Source organism: Arvicola amphibius, chromosome 1, assembly GCF_903992535.2.
Source record: "Arvicola amphibius chromosome 1, mArvAmp1.2, whole genome shotgun sequence".
In the NCBI taxonomy this organism is placed as follows: Eukaryota; Metazoa; Chordata; class Mammalia; order Rodentia; family Cricetidae; genus Arvicola; species Arvicola amphibius.
Window position 1 is genome coordinate 132,485,491 of NC_052047.1, and position 21,159 is coordinate 132,506,649.

Here is a 21,159-nt window from a genome sequence, read left to right on the forward strand (position 1 = left end):
TCTACATTTGGGGCAAACATTTTTGGGGAGACTCATAAAAATATTTTTGTTATATATTATCACAGAGCTATGGATAAGTTTACAAAGACTATTTGATTAAAATAAACACATAATCAGAACCTCTAAAACTCTGGAAGGAAGTGTGAGACACAATATTCATTTAAGTAGTTAAAATTATGTGTAAACACGTGCTGTCTCTGTGTGGGTATGCGCACGTGCCCTCAGAGCTCAGAGAAGGCCCTGGAGCCCTGGAGCTGGAGTTCCAGACGTGGTGAGTACCGGAAACTGAGCAAGATACGACGTTTTCAAGCGGAAATGCAGTAGGAGAATTGGGTGAACACTTGGACTCAGTCTTTCAGCAATTCAAGCCTTTCTTTAAGGAAGCGCCAGCTCTGTCGCTGCCTCACTGCAAATCCTGATGCAGCTGCGATGACAGGAAAAGGAAACAATCCCGTGGTGTCCAGAAACCTCCGCGGTGTCCAGAAACTACACGTCCACAGTGTAGCTGCGACACTGCCTAGCTCCTGGTTCAGCAAGAGACCCTGACTCAAAAGGAGTAAAGAAAAAGACAATGAAACAGGGTATTTCATAGCCACTTCCGGCCTCTGAATATGCTCCCCCACCCTGCCAATGCACGCACACGTGCGTGCACACACGCAAGCACACACAGAAGTTAGTAAAATAACTCTTCAGTCTGGCCGTCTCTCCATATCTGAAGAGATGGTGGACAGGCACGTGGAATCATGGATACGCAGCTGAACTAACAGCTTATGCTCCGAATCCACAGACTTGAAATATTTTTCTTGTTTCATGGTCAAAAAGCTCCTTACTCAAGAGGTGCTGTTCAGGCTCACTGAGTAGTGAATTCACAAAGTGTGATGAATTGGACCTCATGAAGAATTCATGAATTCTCATTTAATGCTAATTTTTTTAAAGGGCCTACATTAAATGATTTTAAGACCCTGGCTCAGACTGGCAAGCAAAAAGATTAAAGTTCAGAGAAAATTCAATCCCAAACCGCACAGTCAAATTATACAAGAGTACATTTATTCCTTCCCTTGCAGTGAATGCCTCAAGCCTGCAACATTCAAATAAAAATTTAAAGCTATTTTTCTCATACTGCATTTAATCAAACCTTAATAGCCCTTTGATCCTTAAACAAGAAAACATTCATGCTAGTCCCCAAGACTCTGCTTTATGCATGCCAGAGGAGTGAGGGATGCCTGTCTCTGTGGAGGATCTGACACTCTCTCCCGAGTGTCCCCACAGATGCCTTGTCACGGTGGGCTTAGCTAGACCGTGCCAGAAACTTTGATTTGGCATTGATTCTTCATATTTCAACTGGAGAGATGTGTTGCAAAAACCAAGCTGTTTGGAAGCTTGAAGGAAACTAATAGTCTTGGGGAAGCAAGATGGCTTGGTGGGTAGAAATGCTTGCTGTGCCAACCCGATGACCCGAGTTCAACCCAGCACCTATGAAGAGAGGCAGATGTGAAGGTGCACATCTGGAATTCCAGGACTCCTATGGGGAGATGGAAGGCAGAGGTAGCGGGCTCGCTCAAAAGCTTGAGTACTGTCGGGCGGTGGTGGCGCACGCCTTTAATCCCAGCACTCGGGAGGCAGAGGCAGGCGGATCTCTGTGAGTTCGAGGCCAGCCTGGTCTACAAGAGCTAGTTCCAGGACAGGCTTTAAAAAAGCTACAGAGAAACCCTGTCTTGAAAAACCAAAAAAAGAAAAAAGAAAAAAAGCTTGAGTACTACTAGCTTTTCTCAGTTACTCAACGGCGCAGAAACAAAGACACTGCCTCACAAACAAGGTGGAAAGATGAACTAGCCTCCTGAAAGTTGTCTTCTGACCACCACAGCATGGCGCCTGCATCCAAATTGATGAAGTGTGTGCAACTCTCTCTTGTGTGCTTCCTCTCACACGCCGCCTCTCAATAAGAAATGCTTTTTTTCAAACCAGTAATTAGCTCTTGGTTGAGATAGTTAACAGACAATAGTTTCTGAACAGGAGAGAAGACATTCTAGTAACTGACTGGATAGAAAAGTACAAATTCACTCAGCTTAAGTTTTAACACAATCAAGCCAGGTGTGGTGGCACATACCTCTAATCCCACCACTTGGGAGGCAGAGGCAGGTCAATCTCTGTGAGTCTGAGGCCAAGCCTCACTATGGAGTGAGTTCCAGGGCAGACAGGGTTACACAGAAAACTGTCTCGTAAAAACCAAAAAATATAAAAAGCCCTCAACACAGCCAATAAACTAAGCACAAAGTTCAGCTCAATAATAGTGGCATGGCTACTCACTCATTTCTGTAAACACCATTTAAAGAGCTTTAACTCTGAAGGTATCAGTAATTCAGAAGCTTAACATTTTAAATAAACCTAAACCTTTAAGTTAAGGCATTTTGTTGGAGCTTTAGAGATGGACAAACTTAAAAGCAGTAGTATAAATAGCTAGCAGAAGGAACAATGAGAGAGAGTCGGGGAACCAGGGATGAAAATAATGCAAACCGAACGAAGTCTGTTGAGGCTACTCTAACAATACACAGATTGGTGGCTTAAGACAACAGGAATCCCGTCCTGAGTTCTGGAGGAACTTTTTGCCAAGTTCAAGATCAAGGTACTAGGAGAGTTGGTGTCTGATGTGGACACACTATCTAATCACAGACTCTGACCTGCTGTATGTTCCCGTAATGGGAGGGATATGGCTTTACAAGGGGACTAGACAAACTTACAAGAGTTCAACCCCTGTGATCTGATGACCTGCCATGGGCCTCATCTTCTAAGTCAGCACAGTGAAGCTATGGATTCCAATACTGTCTAGAATTCCCAGAGGGATATGATCAGTCTAAAACCCAAATACCATGAAGGGTGGCTAAAAGAAGGTAATGAGGTAAAGAAAGATACTCGCAATACATTAAGACGCGTATGCAATCATCGATGGATAAATATTTTAAAGCCTTTTGTATACACTGGCTGGTTTTGTGTCAACTTGACACAAGCTAGAGACATCAGAGAAAGGAGCCTCAGTTGGGGAAATGTCTTCAGGAGAGCCAGCTGTAAGGCATTTTTTCGTTAGTGATCAATGGGGGAGGGGGAGGGCCCATCCCATGGTGAGTGGTACCATCCCTGGGCTGCTGGTCCTGGCTTCCATAAGGTGAGCTGAGCAAGCCATGGGAAGCAAGCCAGTAAGCAGCTCCCCTCCATAGCCTCTGCTCCAGCCTCCAGAATCCTGCCTTGTCTGAGCTCCTGTCCTGACTCCTTTCGGTGAGGAACAGCAGTTCTGAAGTGTACGCCACATAAACCCTTTCCTCCCCAACTTGCCTTTTGGTCATGGTGTTTTGTGGCCGTAACAGAAACCCCTAAGGCAGACAGTGGAACCAGCACAGTGGGGGATTGCTGTGACAGACCTGACCACGTTCTGGGGAGGACTGTGAAAGGACTTGGGAACTTTGGGCTAGAAGAGGCACTGAGTGTCAAGAGCTCAGTAGGGTATTCTGTGGAACTGAGCAGTGTGGAAGACAGAGACCTGGTTTCTGGAATTTCAGAGGGAAGATTAAAGACTCTGCCAGGGCTGTTTGTTGTTTCAGTTAAGATCCTGCGGTTCAGGTTCGCTGGGACTGAAGAATCAGCTGCGATTAACAAGACACCAGAACCACTAAAGCGTTTGCTTTGCTGGGATACTTGATGCTGGTTGTCTGGAGTTAAGAAACTAGAGGGGATTAACAAGAGAGCAACATCACTGAGGTGAAATCTTCTGGGAAGTGTTTCCTGAGAACACTGAGAAGCTGTGTTCCAGATTTGGTAATGTGTGTCACTCAGGTGGTACTAGGTTTGAAGGCAGGAAGGGGTCATGGAGAGCAGCTGAGGCTTGGCATTGTGAGAGGCCAGGAGAGTCCACTGGTGAAGGTGCAGATTCTGTGGCAGTTGAAGGCCCAGGACTGACGGGGTCATGCAGAGTTGATGCCTGGCACCATGAAGAGAGCCTATGAGGAACTATTGATGAAAATGCAGCCCAGTTGCAGCAGAAGACCCTAGGTACCGTGGGAAAACCACCACAAACAGCTGCAGCAGTGGAGTGGAGCCAGCCGGAGCCTACAAGACAAGCTGTGTGTGCTGGAGAGGGTCGAGTCAGAGAAGTGACTATAGCCCTTTGCAGTTCAGAAAACTGAGTGGATCCCAGATAACTGGACATTGAGATATTTATACAGTTGGACTTTGGTTTTGCTTGGTTCGGATTGTGATGGTGCCCTGGTTCTTCCCTCTTTTTTCTTTTAAATGGTAAAATTTACGTTTATTTGGGTCCCATTTATTTTTTAAATTTTACTTATATATATTTTTTTCTTTTTTTACACTTTTTGATTTCTTAAACAATCTTTTTCTAAACATACCAATCCCAGTTCCCTTTTCCTCCCCTCCTCCTGCTCCCATCTTTCCCCCACTCCATTTCTCAGAGAGGGTGAGGCCTCCCGTGGGGGAGTCAACAAAGTCTGTCACATCACTTGAGGCAGGACCAAGGCCTTCCTCCCTGTATCTAGGCCGAGCATGGTATCTTTCCATAGGAAATGGGCTCCAAAGTCAGTGAGCTCCTGCTAGCTGGGGTCAGCTGTTTCTGTAGGTTTCCCCATCGTGGTCTTGACCTTCTGCTTGTATTATCACTCCTCCCCTCTACAAATGGACTCCAGGTGGTTCTTCCCTCTTGAAGAAGGTATTTGAGTTTTAAAGGTGCCCACAGATGAAAGACTTGAACTTTTTAAAAAAAGAGTGGCTATTTTAAAGGCACCGAAATTTTAATGTGTTTGAATCTGTAAAGGCTGTGGGACTTTTAAAGTTATTTAAGATCTTGGGGAGGAATAAGAAAGGAAGGGTTGTGGCTTCATAGTGATGTGTTTGTGTGTCAAGTTGACAAGGGGTCAGTTGTACTGGTTGGTTGTGTGTCAACTTGACACAAGCTAGAGTCATCAGAGGAAGGAGCCTCAGTTGAGGAAATGCCTCCATGAGATCCAGCTGTAAGACACTTTCTCATTTAATGATCAATAGGGAGGGCCCAGCCCATGGTGGGTGATGCCATCCCGTGGGTTGCTAGCCCTGGTTTCCATAAGAAGGTGGGCTGAGCAAGCTGAGCAAGCTACGAAAAGCAAGCCAGTAAACAGCTCTCCTCCATAACCTCTGCATCAGCTCCTGCCTCCAGGATCCTGGCATGTCTAAGTTCCTGTCCTGACTTCCTTCAGCGGTAAACAGCAGTTCTGAAGTGTACGCCAAATAAACCCTTTCCTCCACTTGCTTTTTGGCCGTGGTGTTTCGTGGCAGCAACAGAAACCCCTAAGATATCTTTTATTTCACTTAGGCCATTTGGTGCAGTGAGAAGGAACTGCAATGCTGACACTAAATCCGTGTTGATAACCGCGTAACAGGGCTAGAGTGGCCTTCCCCTTTGTAGAAGCTCAGTAGAATGCTTGCCCGCTTCCTAAGGTTTGATCCCCAGGACTACAAAGATAAAGAATGTTCCTTTTGTAATCATTTATCTTGTTTGAATAATGTATATGGAATGCTAGTTATTTTACATTCTAAAATCAAAACTTGATTTTTTTTTTTAAAAAAGGAAACTAAGTAATATCAAAAAACCTGGTAATGCTGTTAGTAATACCCATTATGCATAAAGAGGGCCCAGGGTCAAAAGCCTTCCTGTGCAAACATAAGTACACACTGGGATACTATGCAAGCATTAAGACCATTCTCTTTTAAGATATTCACAGTAGCTGGGCAGTGGGCAGTGGTGGCACACACACCTTTAATCCCAGCACTCGGGAGGCAGAGGCGGGAGGATCTGAGTTCGAGGTCAGGCTGGTCTAAAGAGTAAGTTTCAGGACAGTCAGGGCTACACAGAGAAACCCTGTCTCAAAAAAACCAAAAGTTCATCCTACCCTAATTTACTATGTGAAAATCTCTATATATATTGCTTAGAGATTTATTTTATTCTTCAGAGAAGTCATCCCATACTTTGATTGACATAGTCAAACAGTCTACAGTTGGTTATTGACAATTAAATCTTATAATTCACATAGTCAACATTTTCTACAAATTTCTACAGGTGTAACGTGTTCGAGAATATTTATGTGCATGTGTGGGAGTAGCCATGCATTATGAGATGGTCTCATTATCCCAGGATGGCCTCAGACTTGCTATATAGTTGTAGGTGACCTTGACTAGTCTTTCTGCCCCCACTGAGTGCTGGGATTACAGGCATGGATGGTGCTGGGCCTATACAGTTTTAAGAAATGAATGATAAGAACCACTGCAGATAAAAACAGCTTTATTTTGTTCATTTTGGCCTTTTTTAGAAGAGCAAAACTATCAAATGCAATCAAAGTTACTCTGTCCTATAGTCACTGGTCTCCTCTGGAAAGGACACACATCTGAATAACTCGTAATTCAAACATATCAAGTTCCCACTTCATTTCCTTCTTTTAAGTCAGCCACAGTAGAATCATTCTGGGTAAGTGTTCATATTCTCTCACCTTTATTCATACTGAAATAATACAATATTTATAAACCAAACTATTTGCTGTTCAGAAAGCTGGAAAGGTTCTTTTACATAATAATTTTGATGTGATAAGAAACCACGCAAAACCAGCATTTGCAAATGGATAAAAATAGGATAGACTCCTTGAAAGAAAACATAAACAATAATTTCTCTTATCTAAATACTTTCAATTGAGTGAATATATTTATCTGATAATATATCCTCTATCTTAGAATATAAAAAGTGCTCAGATTATTTATAATAACAAAATTCTAAGAACTGAAAATAATTTAAATAAAGATAATACACTGAGAACCAAAATGACATCTGTACTGTCATGAAGGGAGGTGTGACTCTACCTGAACTCAGAAGGGACTAAAGCAAGGAGCGGGAACATGCACAGCTCCTGCTTGGAGAAAAGAAAAGCAGTCTCTGGAAAGCTCCATGTGTCTTTATTTAGATGAAAGCCACTGACAAGAAATCAGGTATCTCAGATAGACTTTGCAAAATGCAAAGTTGGGATACTTGCCTTGACTGCCCTATACTAGCTGCGGTGCACACTCAACTCAAGAGCTCAAAAGACAAGCACACATCTTTATAAACACATGTACGGAGGCCCGGGGCTAGGTGTCATCCTCAGGACAGCAGTCCACTTCCTTTCAGACAGGGCCTCTCAGTGCTGGAAGTCACTCGGTAGGTCAGGCTGCTGGCCAGTGCTCCAGGGAAGCTCCTCTGACTCCCCAGTGCTGGGATTCAAGCGCACACTCACTACCAGACCCAGCATTTTTACATGAGTTCTAGAGAACTGAACTCAGGTCCTCAAGATTTGCCAGGCAAATAATTATGCCAAGACAACAATCATAGCAGGACCATCCTGGACACACACCCAATGGGAACATCTGATCTTTGCAATGTTTGCATGGCCTTTTCAGGTCGTTTATTAATGACACACTGTAACACTGGCAGAATTTAATATTCAACAGAGTAGCAGAGCTTTGGTTTGTGGGGAAGACATGTTTCCTGGCGATGGAATGCGCTTGTCACCTTTGACCTAAATTTTCTAGCATAAGCTAACATCTTGTATGAGTCTAAGTCAATGGTTCTCAACCTTCCTAATTCTGCTGCCCTTTAATATGGTTCTTCATATTGTAGTGACCCAACCATAAAATTATTTCGTTGTTACTTCATAACTGGAATTTTACTACTGTTATGAATCGTAACATATCTGATATACAACCCCCATAGGGGTTGCGACCCACAGGTTGAGAACCATCTTTTCTGTTAGAATTTTTCCAGGACAAAAACAGTAATGTGAGGAAATTATTTAGATTCATTTCTTCACTTTCCTCCCCAGAATATTTACTGGAGACATTTTGCATACCTTGTTCCAGAAGCAAACTCCAAAAGGACAAGTCCCAATTAAGGGGCTGGATTATAGTGTATTTTAAAATCTTTATATTAACCACAAGATTCTCATAAATACAATTCCACAAAATATTTTTTAAAAGCTCTAAGAATGTACTTGGTGAGTGGCTATAGAAGCCAAGATATGCAGGACGGTGATCAGATATCCAGGCTGGTGCTGGGCTATGGGGCAGGCGGTCAGTTTCTGAACAGCAGCATCCTCTCGGCGCACTTCTGCCCCACAAGGTTGGCATACTCCAGAACACCCTCCTCCTCACTCGGGTCTTCTTGGTAGTTCTTATAAACAGCATAAGGCATGGTGGATCGCCTGTGAAGTACCCGTAGTCGGTTAAGGTCCTTACTGCGGCCTTCATCCACTGCAAAGAGACAAATAGGGATCAAAGACCTGCTAATATCAAAGATGTGCACAGTCAAAGTACATCATCTGAAACATGACGGCCTCGCAGGTCCTCACTGCACAGTACGTTCATGAGCATGCTCCTAAGAATACGCAGGAAGTTCCTTAGTGAAAGGCAAGAAGCATTCCCTAGTTTGCTAGCCAAAACAAAGTAGAGTCAAAGAATCACACTCAACTGAAAACCACTGGCTATACTGTACCTTCTGATTTTCTGAGGTACAGTGGCATCTATAATGTTCCAGATCTTTCCAGAGTATGCATTAAATCTTAGTGCCTCTCCAGCTAACATGCTGCCTGAGGCTTTGGCTCTGCATAGGGACTTATTGCCAACAGAGCAGCATAAGGAGGTCTGGCTTTGCATATGCAAAATGCAAATTATGCATTTTGGAGGGCAGCAGGTCAGATTCTCACAGCTTCCATAGAAGATAGAGCAAAGGGTGCTGTTGCTTCCTTTGGGCTTTCCTGGTCCCATATACAAGAACTCATGGCTTATATCAAGGCATGCAACCACCTAGAAGAACACCTGTACTCCTGCCTTCCCTGAAGCTGGGTGTGGTCTCATGACTCAGTTCTGGTCAGCATGAGTAGTGCTTTATGGGACTGCAAGAGCCTTCCGAGAGAACAAGTTCATCTCTGCCTTTTTTCAGGCAATAATCTGTATATGGACAAACATAAGGGCAAAAGTCTAACTTGAGTTAGTGGCCAGCCTCTGACTTCATGGAATAAACTATCATGTTGGGGATAAAATGCCTGGGATGAGCTGGGGTGGAGGGGTATGCCTGTGGCCCTGGCACTTGGGAATTAGAGGCAGGAAGATCATAAGCTCAAGGTCATCCTGGCTGTAGAGAGGTCTGTGCCAGTCTGGACTACACAGCAAGACTTCAACACACACGTACACACACACACACCCCAACCAAAGAAAACATACACAAGGGCTTCAGATACTAAATTCTGGAATATTTGTATACTGGGATATTTGCATACTTGTAAAGAGTGCTGGGAAAGGAACCCAAGCCAAAGCGTGAAACTCACATGCTTTCTACACACCAAATACAGACCCAGAACATCTTAATACAAAGAACGCATGGCTGTAATCTACCACCTAAGGCCAGGAATGGAGTTTATAACTAAGACACAAACATCTAAAGTTTCTTCTTTCTCAGAAGTTGATGCTCTAAAGCAGAATCAAACTCAGGAGATTTCAGGAGAGAAAAGAACAGAATTCTTCCTATTCCTCAGATGCCAGAAACAGAGGGAACACCAATGTACTGCATACAATTTATCTGCCCAAATGCATGTGAAGGAGAGGGAGCCCATCCAGTCTCAGACTCCAGGCCTGCCTGTTTCGTCTGCTGGGCTGCATGGCCTTTGGCTTATGATCATCCAGTCATATCCTCAAGGATGGGACATGTACATCCCACACAGTTCAGATTAAAAGTAATTTAAACATAAAATTCTGCAAGATACTTAAAACACTAAAAATTATGATTTAGTTAGCAAGGAGGAAAAATGTAGCTCAAATTCTTACAAGACCCATTTAGAATCATCTTATAGATATAAACATGACATCCATGCTCACAGACAAATCGACAGTGCTTAACAGACCCAAAGGCCTTTCCTTAATGGGCCTTGAAGAGACCCAGGAACAAGCTATTTTGATATGAAGATGGTTGTCATGGCACCCAAGGAAAGCTGCCAGCCTACTAAGATACAAGAACTTCTACTTCTCCTTTCCCAAAGATGCATCACAGCTTAATTTCATAAAATAAAAACACAAGGAGTCTTGCAGTTCTTGGGGATGAGCATTTGGTCACTAATGACTCAAATGTGCTGCCAGCTCCATGACATTTTAATCAAGGAAAACTCTGCAGGGGGCTGCTTGCTCACTCTCCCCACAACTGTTCCCTCGCAGGAGCTGAGCTGTTTAACAGGTGCTTTCAAAGCAAGAGAAGCTACAGATCACAGCTGTACTTTTCGGGGGGGGAGGTGTTAAATTATTTGTTGTTCTCAGAGACTTAAGGCTTTTCTAAGTCTTTCTTTCCTTTTTTTGTTTTGTGTTTAGAGACAGGGTTTCTCTGTGTAGCCCTGGCTGTCCTGGAATTCTCTCTGTAGACCAGGCTGGTCTCGAACTCACAGAGGTCCACTTGCGTCTGCTTCCTGAGTGGATCAAAGGGACATGCTGCCCCCAACAACCTGGCTTTTTTTTTTCCCTAGGCTTTTCTAAAAATGATTCAAGAGTATATCTGCATATCTTTATAATATATTGTTACAGAAATATTACATAAAAATGAAAACAAGTATTTTATAGTTTTTAAAGGATACAGGTGTATACACAGCAGATAAATTGATGTAAGAGCTGAAATGCTGAGCAAATGTACAACAGGGGATGTGATATTCATGTTAATGGTCACCCTGACAGAATCTAGAACCAACTGGGAGAAGGGTATGTGGGACACCTGTGGGGGATTATCTTGACCTTCTTAACTGAGATGAGTGGTACCATTCCCTGGCCGAGAGAGCTCCTCAACTGTGTCAGTGAAGACAGGGAGCTGAGCACGGCACGCAGTCACCACGCTCTAAGTACCTACTCCATGTATTCCGACCCTAAGCGTCCTACCAAAGGGTCTAAAAACTAGGAGCTTTAAGTTCGATGTGACAGGATACTTATATATCATCTGAAGATATCTTATTTATCAACCACTTGACCTATACAAAACACTGACTGGAGAGTGGGCGTGTGACACATACCATTTTATCAGGTCACCAGCTGCCAATGAGTGACAATACAGGTCTCCTGATATGAATTCACCATTTCTAATATTCTTACCAAAACTATGTAACTTGACTGATTACAGAGAAACTTATGATGAACACCAAGTAAGGAACAGTCTACAAAATAGCTGGACTGTATCCTTAATAAAAAAAATGTCAAGGTCATCTTTATCACCACTACGACCACCCTCATCACAGCTCGGGGACACTGCGGCAGAGGGTGAGATGAAGCACCGTGTAGTACTCCCTTCTGTACACAAGATGCTACTGCGCTGACGGACTCACAGCAGCCACAGCTGCCCACACAAGAGCTGCACGAGATCAAGCCAGACAAAAGAACAAGACACGATATTCCACACAGTTGACTCAAAAGGTAGGCCTTTCCTCTTTCTCTGCAACCTCTTCCTCCTCCAGGCAGCTGCTGAGACTCACAGCTTACTGGTCTTCCATTTTTTCTTTTAAACTCTAATAAAGCTGCCCTTGAGATTCCTTTTGAGTCTATTCTTAAACTCTTTTACTAACAAAACGAAGAACCCAAGAAAGGACCTTGATTTCCCCATTATACGTGGTAACTGTGGCGATTTCTCCAACATTTCTGGCAATCACCTTATATTCAGTGCACAGAACTAGGAGTGGTGATTGTGTTAGGTCTGGAGATGAGGCTGGGACTCACAATCTGCCTCAACAGAGCAACTTCTATTCACAAAGGGATAAACGAAGTGCTCTGCAGAGAACAAGTTTTGCTATGTTCCTGGTGAAATACCTTCCTGCTCAGAGAAGAAATGTTCTCTCAAAAACGTCTCGAGCTGTGTAGGTTTGATGGCTGGTCATTAATATTTATAATGCCCTTCCACACTGTTCTTGTGTGTAGCAGTTCGGGGGTACGGGCTGTGTACTTCAGAGTTATATGTGCTCTTGGCAATTACTTTTGTTTATGCCAAAATCCACTTGCCATCTCTCAGCTGGCATCTCCCCAAATGACCCACTGCTCTTGGCTTTCACTTTTACTTTGCACTTTTTAATACCTGCTTCAAAGCAAAAGATTTTCACTATGAGAAGGGACAGCAGGTCGTGCAAGCTTCTTAAACGCACAGCAAAGCAGCAGCCATGTCAGCTGGGGTGGCCAACATGAGCGGTAAAAACAGCTGTGTGCTCACAAAGCTCGGCTCCTACAGGGCTCACAAGTCCTCCAAAGTCAAGACTTCCTAAATTCAAGTCTTTCAGAACTCGTCCCTTTGCAAAACCTTTAAGTCTCAAACAGCAAGAGGACTCTGCAAAAGCAGAGGCCCTTCTAGACAGCACAGATGCTTCTGTTAAACTTCTGAACGCAGAAAAGCAGCCTCTTTAGTGGACTTTGGGGAGTAAAAGGAAGTAGAGTAACAGTGACACAGCCCAGCTAGAAAGCAGATGCTCTTCCTGTGCCCCTTCCTCCTCCAAAAGCACTGTTTGTTTGCAGACATACCTTGAAAGCATGTAGTTATAGCAAAGAAATGCCTGTAGTTTGCAGTTTAAAGCCAGAACTATGCCCAAAAGCAAACTCCAGTAGCACTGGCCCATCCAATAAGTACAAATGCACACTACAGGGCGCCTTCTTTTGCTTGCCTTCCTGGGTGCAGTTGGAATGCTTTAAGAAAACATTTAAGAAATGAAGTGTGCTGCACAAGAACCTTTGTTTTTAATCAAAAGATTCACAACAATGGGTTAACAAAGTATTTCAAGGAGATGCTAAAACTTCAATTCAGAGTGAAACTTTTAAAACACACACTTTAATGGCAAGTGAGCGTGTTCAAATAATAAACATGTCTATAGTTAGTCCACTCATGACAGCCACCTAATCTCCCTAACTTCCAAGGTTCACAGGTCAAGGGCAAATAGTTAAGCACTCAGTAACCTGAAAAACAGATTGGTTTAATTCAGGTTTGGGGAATTAGATGACATTAATTTAAAATGCACATCAGAGCTCCCATGTAAGCAGCAATTTACTGTGGAACTTAAGGGCTGTCAAGGAAAACGCTGCTGAGGCAGCCTGGGGCGCTGGCACATGCATCACAGTTGTGTGGCCAGCACCCCAAACTTACACTTTGGAGGCCACAGAATATGCTCTTTTCACTAAGAAAAAAAGCTGGAACTGCAAATCCACAGCTCTCTACACCAAAGCTCAGACTACTGAGTGTGTGAAGGAACCAAAAGTGAGCAAATCCCATAAAATTCACTTAAAGTTTCCCTATCGCATTCAAATAATGGTCACTAAGTAAATTTTTTTATTAAACAGTAAAATGAAATAAAACAAACACTAACATATCAGAATTGGGTAAAACAAACAGAAAGAAACCAGCCCAATAGAAGGCACAAGAAGGGGCTGGAGAGATGGCTCAGAAGTTAAGAGCACTGGCTGTTTTTCTAGAGGACCTGAGTTCAATTCCCAGCAACCAGGCGGTGGCTCACAACCATCTCCAGTGGGATCTGCTGCCTTCTTCTGGCATGAAGTTGTATATGCAGATAGAGCACATATATATACATGTACATGTGTGTGTGTGTGTGTGTATGAAATAAAAAGAGGGCACAAGAAACAGACCCACTTGCTCACACACCTGAGAATCCCATAAAAACACTATCTGGAAGCCATAATAGATACACAAAATGTTTCTTAAATGCAGAGCTTGAGGAGAGATCAGCTGGTAAAATGCTTGCCAGGCAAATATCAGGATTTGAGTTGAGATCCCCAGTACTCACATAAAAGGCAAAGTACAGAGAGCGTGCCTGTCTGCAGTGCAGTGCAGGGGAGCGCTGACAGGACAGTCCAGCTGACCTGTGAACTCCAGGTTCAGAGAGAGCTCTGGTCTCAAACACTAGGGTGGACAATGACTGAGAAAAAGACGATGTCACCCTTTGACACACATATATGTACCTACATGCACAAACACACACACACACACACACACCAAGCGTACCTTTGAGTATATAATATAAACAGATACGGCATTTCAATGTAGAGTTTGTTTAACTTCAAGTTTATAAAGTCACACCTTTCTCAAAAGGCAGACATGGAGAACCCAGACACTTGGCAGATAAAAATAACTACATGGCAAAGAAAAATCAAAGGGAATCTGTTTAAAAATAACTTACACACGGGTAAGTAATACTGTTTGGAGCCATAGAACAGCATTTAAGTTTGGACAGTTTTCAGCTTAATATTAATTGAGAACATTACCTTTAAATATATTTAACCAATAAAGCTATAAAGGTAGACCTTAGTATATATACACAATATTAATATCTTTAAGACTGATCGTGGGCCCTTTAAAAACGACAGCCTTAGCCAGTGCGAATCAGTAAGTAGAGAAAAATACTTGCCACCAAGCCCAACAGACCCAAGTTCAAACCCCAGGAACAACACAACGGAAGGAGAGAAATGACTCCTGTAAGTTATCCTCTGATTCCCACACACAAACGGTAGGGCCTTTCAGTGCACAATTAAGCATGAAAACATGCATACACATGCATACAAACACACACAAATATACACAATAAAAATTTAAGACTAATTAAATAAAATAAAAACAGGATCTTTACAAAACTTAGAAAAACAGGCCTATTAGTAATTTCAAAAATCTCAGAAAAGTATGATTTTCACTATTAAATACAGAAGAGACCTTTTAATCTGTCCCTTTTGTGTGCCTATAGCCACAATCTGAGCTTTGGATGAATGGGCCCAATTATCTCAACACTTGAAATTTACCACACAGACTCTATAATGTCCAGTGTGGAGCTGTTCACAAGCTGTCAACCAGCTGTGGTCACAGCACCTTCATCAGCCTTTCAGGTCCAAAGCTAGGTGTAAGTGGGCAGAATACAGACAATATTCATCACTGGGCAAAGGACTCTCACTAACTAAAATTATGAGCTGTCTAATTAATAATTTATACAGGTTCTAGAAGTGACAGGAATGCTTTTGAATATTCATACCCCAAACCAACCGGGTTCTGTTTCTGAATAACTTTTGCCTCCTAAATATGACTTAGAGGAAAGACCAATGGAGTCACTGTAAGGGGTCAAATATATGCGTGTGTGTGTGTGTGTGTGTGTGTGTGTGTGTACACATATATATAGTGGCAGTTTGAAAGAAAATGGCCTCCAAAGGGTGCAGAAAAGGCACTATTAGGAGGTGTGGCCTTGCTGAAGGAAGTGTGTCACTGTGGGGGCAGGCTTGGAAGTCTCTTTGCTCAAGCTTCTCTCAGTGTGTTGTCAGTCAACTTCCTGTTGCCTGCTTAGCAAGATGTAGCACTCTTAGCTCCAACACCATGCCTGCCTGCATGCCACCATGCTCCCCATCATGATAATAATGGAATGAACCTCTGAAACTCTAAGCAAGTCACCTCAATTAAATGTTTTCCTTTTTAAGAGTTGCCATGGTCACAGTGTCTCTTCACGTTAATAAAACCCTGACTAAGACTTAAGTATTTAGTAAAATTTCTTGGACCAATAAATACTAATCAAACTAATCACTATTATCACTGCAAAATGATTTCTTATAGGTGCTTATGACCAAGTGTTGGGAAGGCACTCTCCAAACAGGCATGGCTTCACGTGAAATTGCTCACAACAAGGAGAAGAGAGAGAGTAAAGGGTTCAGTGAACTGGATTCTGTGTAATTGTGGAAATGTTACAATCAGGTCCATTCTCATTTGATGTGATTCAGAATCACCCATCTTGTGTTTGTATAGTATGTCCAAGTTTGAAAGCAGCTTGATCCTCAACAAATTTTTAACTATCCAAAGGTTACAAAACACAGTAGGACCTGAACATCATGTAGTTTGAGTTTCTCGTTTCACTGATAATCAAACAGCCTGAGAGTCAGTGAACTGTGGAAAGTGACAAATCTAGTGAAATCTAAAGACCCTGTCTTTGGGTCTCTAGCTGAAGCACTAAATTAGCATGACTCCATGAGCTAGCAGTTACCTGCTCTTGCAGAACAACGGTTAGGTATTAGGAATAAACAATGTGAATGCAAATAGGATGTTTGGATGTTATTAATGGAAAATGCAATGAGAGGAACCTGAAATTCAAACAATTTGAATATTGCTAAAATTTGAATAATTTTATGAGTTTGGTACAATGCAGGATTCTACCAGGTTCAAAGTTCTTTAAAGTTGGATGAGAATAAACAATCTTAAGTGCTAAAGAAACATAAACACCGGTCAAGACATAACGTAATGGGCTTAACAGATGCAGGCGTCTCTGGGCTCGTCCACTAATCAGACAGGGAAGCAGTTGGTCATGAACAGTCACCCACCTCCTCCGGGATATGGGGACCAATGGAAAGCCACTGTAAATGGCTTTAACCTGGGAAAAGCATTATGAAATGATGATGAGAATAAACACATGACGGCGTCAACAAACGCGAGACTACTATATACTAATACAATTAGATAGAACTGGACCATCAGAGCAACACGAGGTCCTACTTAAGACTTCAGTTGTCATGTTAACAACACTGAGTCTTCAAGATTCAGAACATGGTTTAGTTCTGAGCGGTGATTGGCAGTTCTCAATGGAGGGGTCTTGAGTGTCTTTTGATACATGTAATTCTAAATAATGAATATTCTTTTGTTATTCTAAGAGGATTCTTTTGCAATTCATTTTTGTTTGCTGCTAATATATAAAATACAATTGACTTCTGTATAATAACTTTATAAGCTACAATCTTATTTAATTCAGTTATTAGTTCCAGTAGTTATACAGTGGACTCCTGAAGATTTTTTTATGTAAACAATGATTTATTACTTCGACAGGAAATGCTTAATTACTAATTGATTTATACTGTGATTTCAAACTAAGTAAATATTTAGCTCATTGTGTCCACAAATCTAATTAAGTTCCTAAGAATACTTTGTCAGACAATTGAATTAAGTGGGAAATTGAATACATTTATAAAAATTTTAAAAGTTAAAAATTGAATTAGTGTCTTGTAAATGCAATCAAATGTTATTCAAAAGTCCCTTTTTCTTTAAATTGCTAAAATTTTAAAGCCTTATACATTGAAAATATGATTTGTAATCTGCATTCAGATTTGACAAAAAGGACAAATCTTTCTTTAATGGACTTACCTTAATGAACTGAGTTCTAATGTTTAAACTAGAAGAAACCTTTGAATCCACTTTCCTATAAATTAAAGTCATTCTTTAAAACATGAGTTAAGGCTTAATGCCTGTGCACACACCAACTTGAAAATGTAGACTGACTCGGTCTTTCCACAGTTGTGATTTGCAGTGGACTATGAAATCAATTCAGCGGCCAACAGCAGCAAAGACACAGTGTGCGGTATCTAGTGACACTGTTTCAGGGTGAAATGTTCCCACACACTTGCACACAAGTGCTGGGGTAGGCGAGGAGGGACAGGCCCAGAGAGGGCAAGACTTTCAAGGAGGCAGCGCCAAATGGTACTATTTCAGAAGAAATGAGCCAGAGAGGAGGTTGAATGTGCCAAATAAGGAATAAATACAATAAGCTGTGCCTTCCTGGCCTAAAACTAACAAGCTAAAAGTTTGTGGTAGGCTATCTACTATCTCAAACACTCATTCTGAACTCCAGACTACAGAGAATAGTCATTTACTTGCTGGCTGCAACACTTAAGCAACAGTTATGGTCTATGTCAAGTTATTTCTTCCTTAGTTGGTCTGAGGAAGTGAAGTGCAGCTTCCAAACCAAGGCCCATGCCATTCTAGGCATCTACTAACAACATTATTTCACCTAAGGATGCTTAGATAGCCCCAGGCACATGGGTATATAAAATAGGTACACAAGCAAGGCATTTTTAATAATATATCATAAAGAAACTTATTTTAGAACCATTCTTTGTTAAATATATAATTTTATCATTTATTAAAGGCAAAAGAAGTTTCTATGCTAATCAGATGTGCTTGCTTATTTTCACATAAAGAATTCAATCTTGGCTAAATATCTGGTGAAACATCTTCAATGTTTTCCATAGCTGATGGATACTTCAATTTTATAATTATCAATGCTTAGCAAAAAGCTTCATATACATATATATCAAAATGCATAAGCATGTTTAGGGTCACTTCAAAAAGTGCTGAAAATTATGTCTCATTCATAAACCAAAATTCATTTAATTTTTTTTGTTTATTAAACTCAAATCAGCAATTCAGTGCCCAGTGCAAACTGATGCAGTTAATTCCTTGGTGTCAGAAGGGGAAGGGGACCATGTGACTTTCTTCAACCATGTGACCAGATACTGAAGAAAAACAATTGAAGAAAGTAAAGGTTATTTTCTTTATGTGCTGCATCCATCAGAGTTCTGGGGACAGACCTGACGGGGGCAGTGAGAAGTGAAGAAAAGACAGGTAGATGGGCACATTAACAGAAAAGCTGGAATCAGACGGCCTGGGCTCTCTGCTAGAGAAACCACAGCATCCCAGAAGCTCAGAATGTTTAGTATATGGAGCTGAACAGAAAGATAGGGTTATCACACATAGCTGAACAAGGAAGTGGGGTTATGACATACAGATAAACAAGCAGGGTTTAGAGTATATATGACTCAGACTTTACTCAGAGCTTCCTCTGCTCTCCCTATATTCATGAAGTCAGAGTGCATCAAGGTGTCTGAGAAGTACTGAAACATGAAAAACTACAGAGGACAGGAGGGCAGATTAGCCTCAGATGAGAACAAACTGCCTTTCTGGAAGGAGAGGAAGGGAGTGCTGAGATGGTGAGGTGCTGTGGAGGCCTGGACTGCCTCTCCTTGACGCAGTGTTCTTGAATTGCTGTCATCAGCCCGTCATCCATTTTGCACATAAAGACTTGCTTTTTTCATCCACCCATTCACTCATCTGATCTGGTATTTTGTTTTGTTTTTTTTTTTTTTTTTTCGAGACAGGGTTTCACTGCAGTTTTGAAGCCTGTCCTGGAACTAGCTCTTGTAGACCAGACTGGCCTCAAACTCACAGAGATTAAAGCCGTGCACCATCACCACCCAGCTCCTGACCTGGTCTCATCCTTTCGCCTCTGCAGGTGGACTCAACTCTAGCTCAGCTCCAGCCTTACTGCTGGACTCTCCAACAGCAGCCACAGCTGCCTCTCCAAAGACCTTCTTTTGATTATTATCCCAAGACTTCTGAAACATCATGAACTGCAGCTTCTAAACATTTTTCAGCCATTCATGGCTGGCTGGCTAGCTGGATGGATGGATAGACAGATGGGTGAATGGGTAGACAGACAGAAAAATGTATCGTGTTGTATGTAATATGTGGTCAGAGTTAATATTAGTAATTAAGATTGTACTAAAGAGCCTGTGTTTGCCTTGGCCACGGTCATCGAGGAAAGTAGAAGAGTCTGGAACAATGCTGCCACTGAAATATTGTGAATTCGTTGTCATTCATAAATTCTGATGTGAAAAGACAAAAATATGTTCACCTGTATATCTAACAAAGCTTGTTCACAATACTTCAACAGTCAATTTTTTCCATATCAATACAAATTCCCCAGACTTACCAACTATTTGAACCAAATGTCCAGGTTATTTTCTTGCTTTGATGCTGATTCCTTTGTAACATGTAGTCTGGTACAACTGGTTCTACCTCCAGCTGGCTATAGCTAACAATCATCATCATTACCGACAATAAGAATATTTAGTAACTATACTTCAAGCAATACTACTTAGTTTATAACTTTGAATAGTTATACTGACATAAAAAAATTTAAAAACTATCTGGGAGCCACTGACACAACTTATTAAGTAGAGAAAGATGCTATATTCAATCCCTGGAACACACAAGATAGGTGAGCTAGACACACAAATACTGTGATATACATAAACATATATGTGTGTGTATATGTGTGTGTGTGTGTGTGTGTGTACATACAATAAGTTGTTTTTTGAAGAAAGTTACTATTCTAAAGAAAACAATTTTATCTTCAGAAGTGCTAAAAGAACAGCAACTTGACCCTGCACCTGTTAGGACAATCCTCCCTTTGTCATGAATCATCACTGCAGAGGATTCTGAGGGCCCTAAGGAAGTTTTGGTAAGTTTGCTTTCTTACTTGGCATTGTTTCCTAGAGATTAAGAGAACATGTTGGCATGGGCTGGAGAGATGTCTCAGTGGTTAAGAGAACATGCTGGCTCATATACCCTTCTGAAGGAGTCTACGTAGTGTTCAGGAAGCAATGCCAGGCCTACAGACACAAATCAGTGAACACAAGACAGAGACTTTCTGGGATGGCTCCTCCACAAACACTCAAGATCTGAGTAAGGCTGGGTGTTCTATGGACACATGCTGGAGAACTACAGGAGTATAGGAAAAAATGTCAGGGAACCATGCCAGGGAGGAAAAAGAATGGAGTAAAAAGAAAAGAGGCTCCCTTTGAAATAACATAAAATAACACAAATGAAGCTTTAGGGGACCGCACTGCTGTGAAGCTTCTTTAATTAGCTTAGGCTTTCCAGCCACTCTGGAAAGAGTTAAGATGTTCTAGAAACAGTCTACCGCAGGAAAATGCACAAAGCACTTGATTCAAATTAATTGTCATTACTTTCATAGCAAATTTAGTTCAAAAGAAATGGTGTATGGCTTGGTCACAGTAGAGACAAATGAGAAATTTTCTTACCAATATTTCAAAGTCTGCTTAGAACCAAACCAACTTTAGACTACTCTATGGTAAAAGGAATACATTACTGTAATTTTAAGTGAAAACAGAAATAAAAATTATCTAAAAATAAAAAGAAGTACTTTTTAAAAGTATAGAAAAAACTGGAAAAATATATTTTTATCCTTTGACAAAACAAATTTTAGCTTTATTTTTGCAATGAACATTGAACAGTTAGTATAAGATGCTGTTTGAGGATAAAATGAGTAACATGGGGGAAAACAGGACGGTGCTTGGGAAGTAATGTATACTCAATAAAGTTTCACTGAAAAACAATAAAGCAAGGATTGTAATACCTTTGAGTAATACCAAATTATATGCTCAACACTGTGAGTCAAGTCACTGTTTATCAAGGCTTAAACATCAACTCCAAAA

The 21,159-nt window shown here is 41.5% G+C and overlaps 1 protein-coding gene across 6 annotated transcripts in view; it reads right to left on the bottom strand.

Annotated features, from left to right (window-relative positions):
* Nucleotides 1–6,299: 6,299 nt before the first annotated feature.
* Nucleotides 6,300–21,159, bottom strand: part of Ate1 (arginyltransferase 1) — a 132,075-nt gene continuing 117,215 nt past the window's right edge. For all 6 annotated transcript variants that reach the window (XM_038344614.1, XM_038344629.1, XM_038344622.1 and 3 more), the window contains one exon: nucleotides 6,300–8,307. In XM_038344614.1, the coding sequence (XP_038200542.1) occupies nucleotides 8,129–8,307 (179 nt within the window). In that variant the 3' untranslated portion in view covers nucleotides 6,300–8,128. The remainder of the gene's footprint in view (nucleotides 8,308–21,159) is intronic.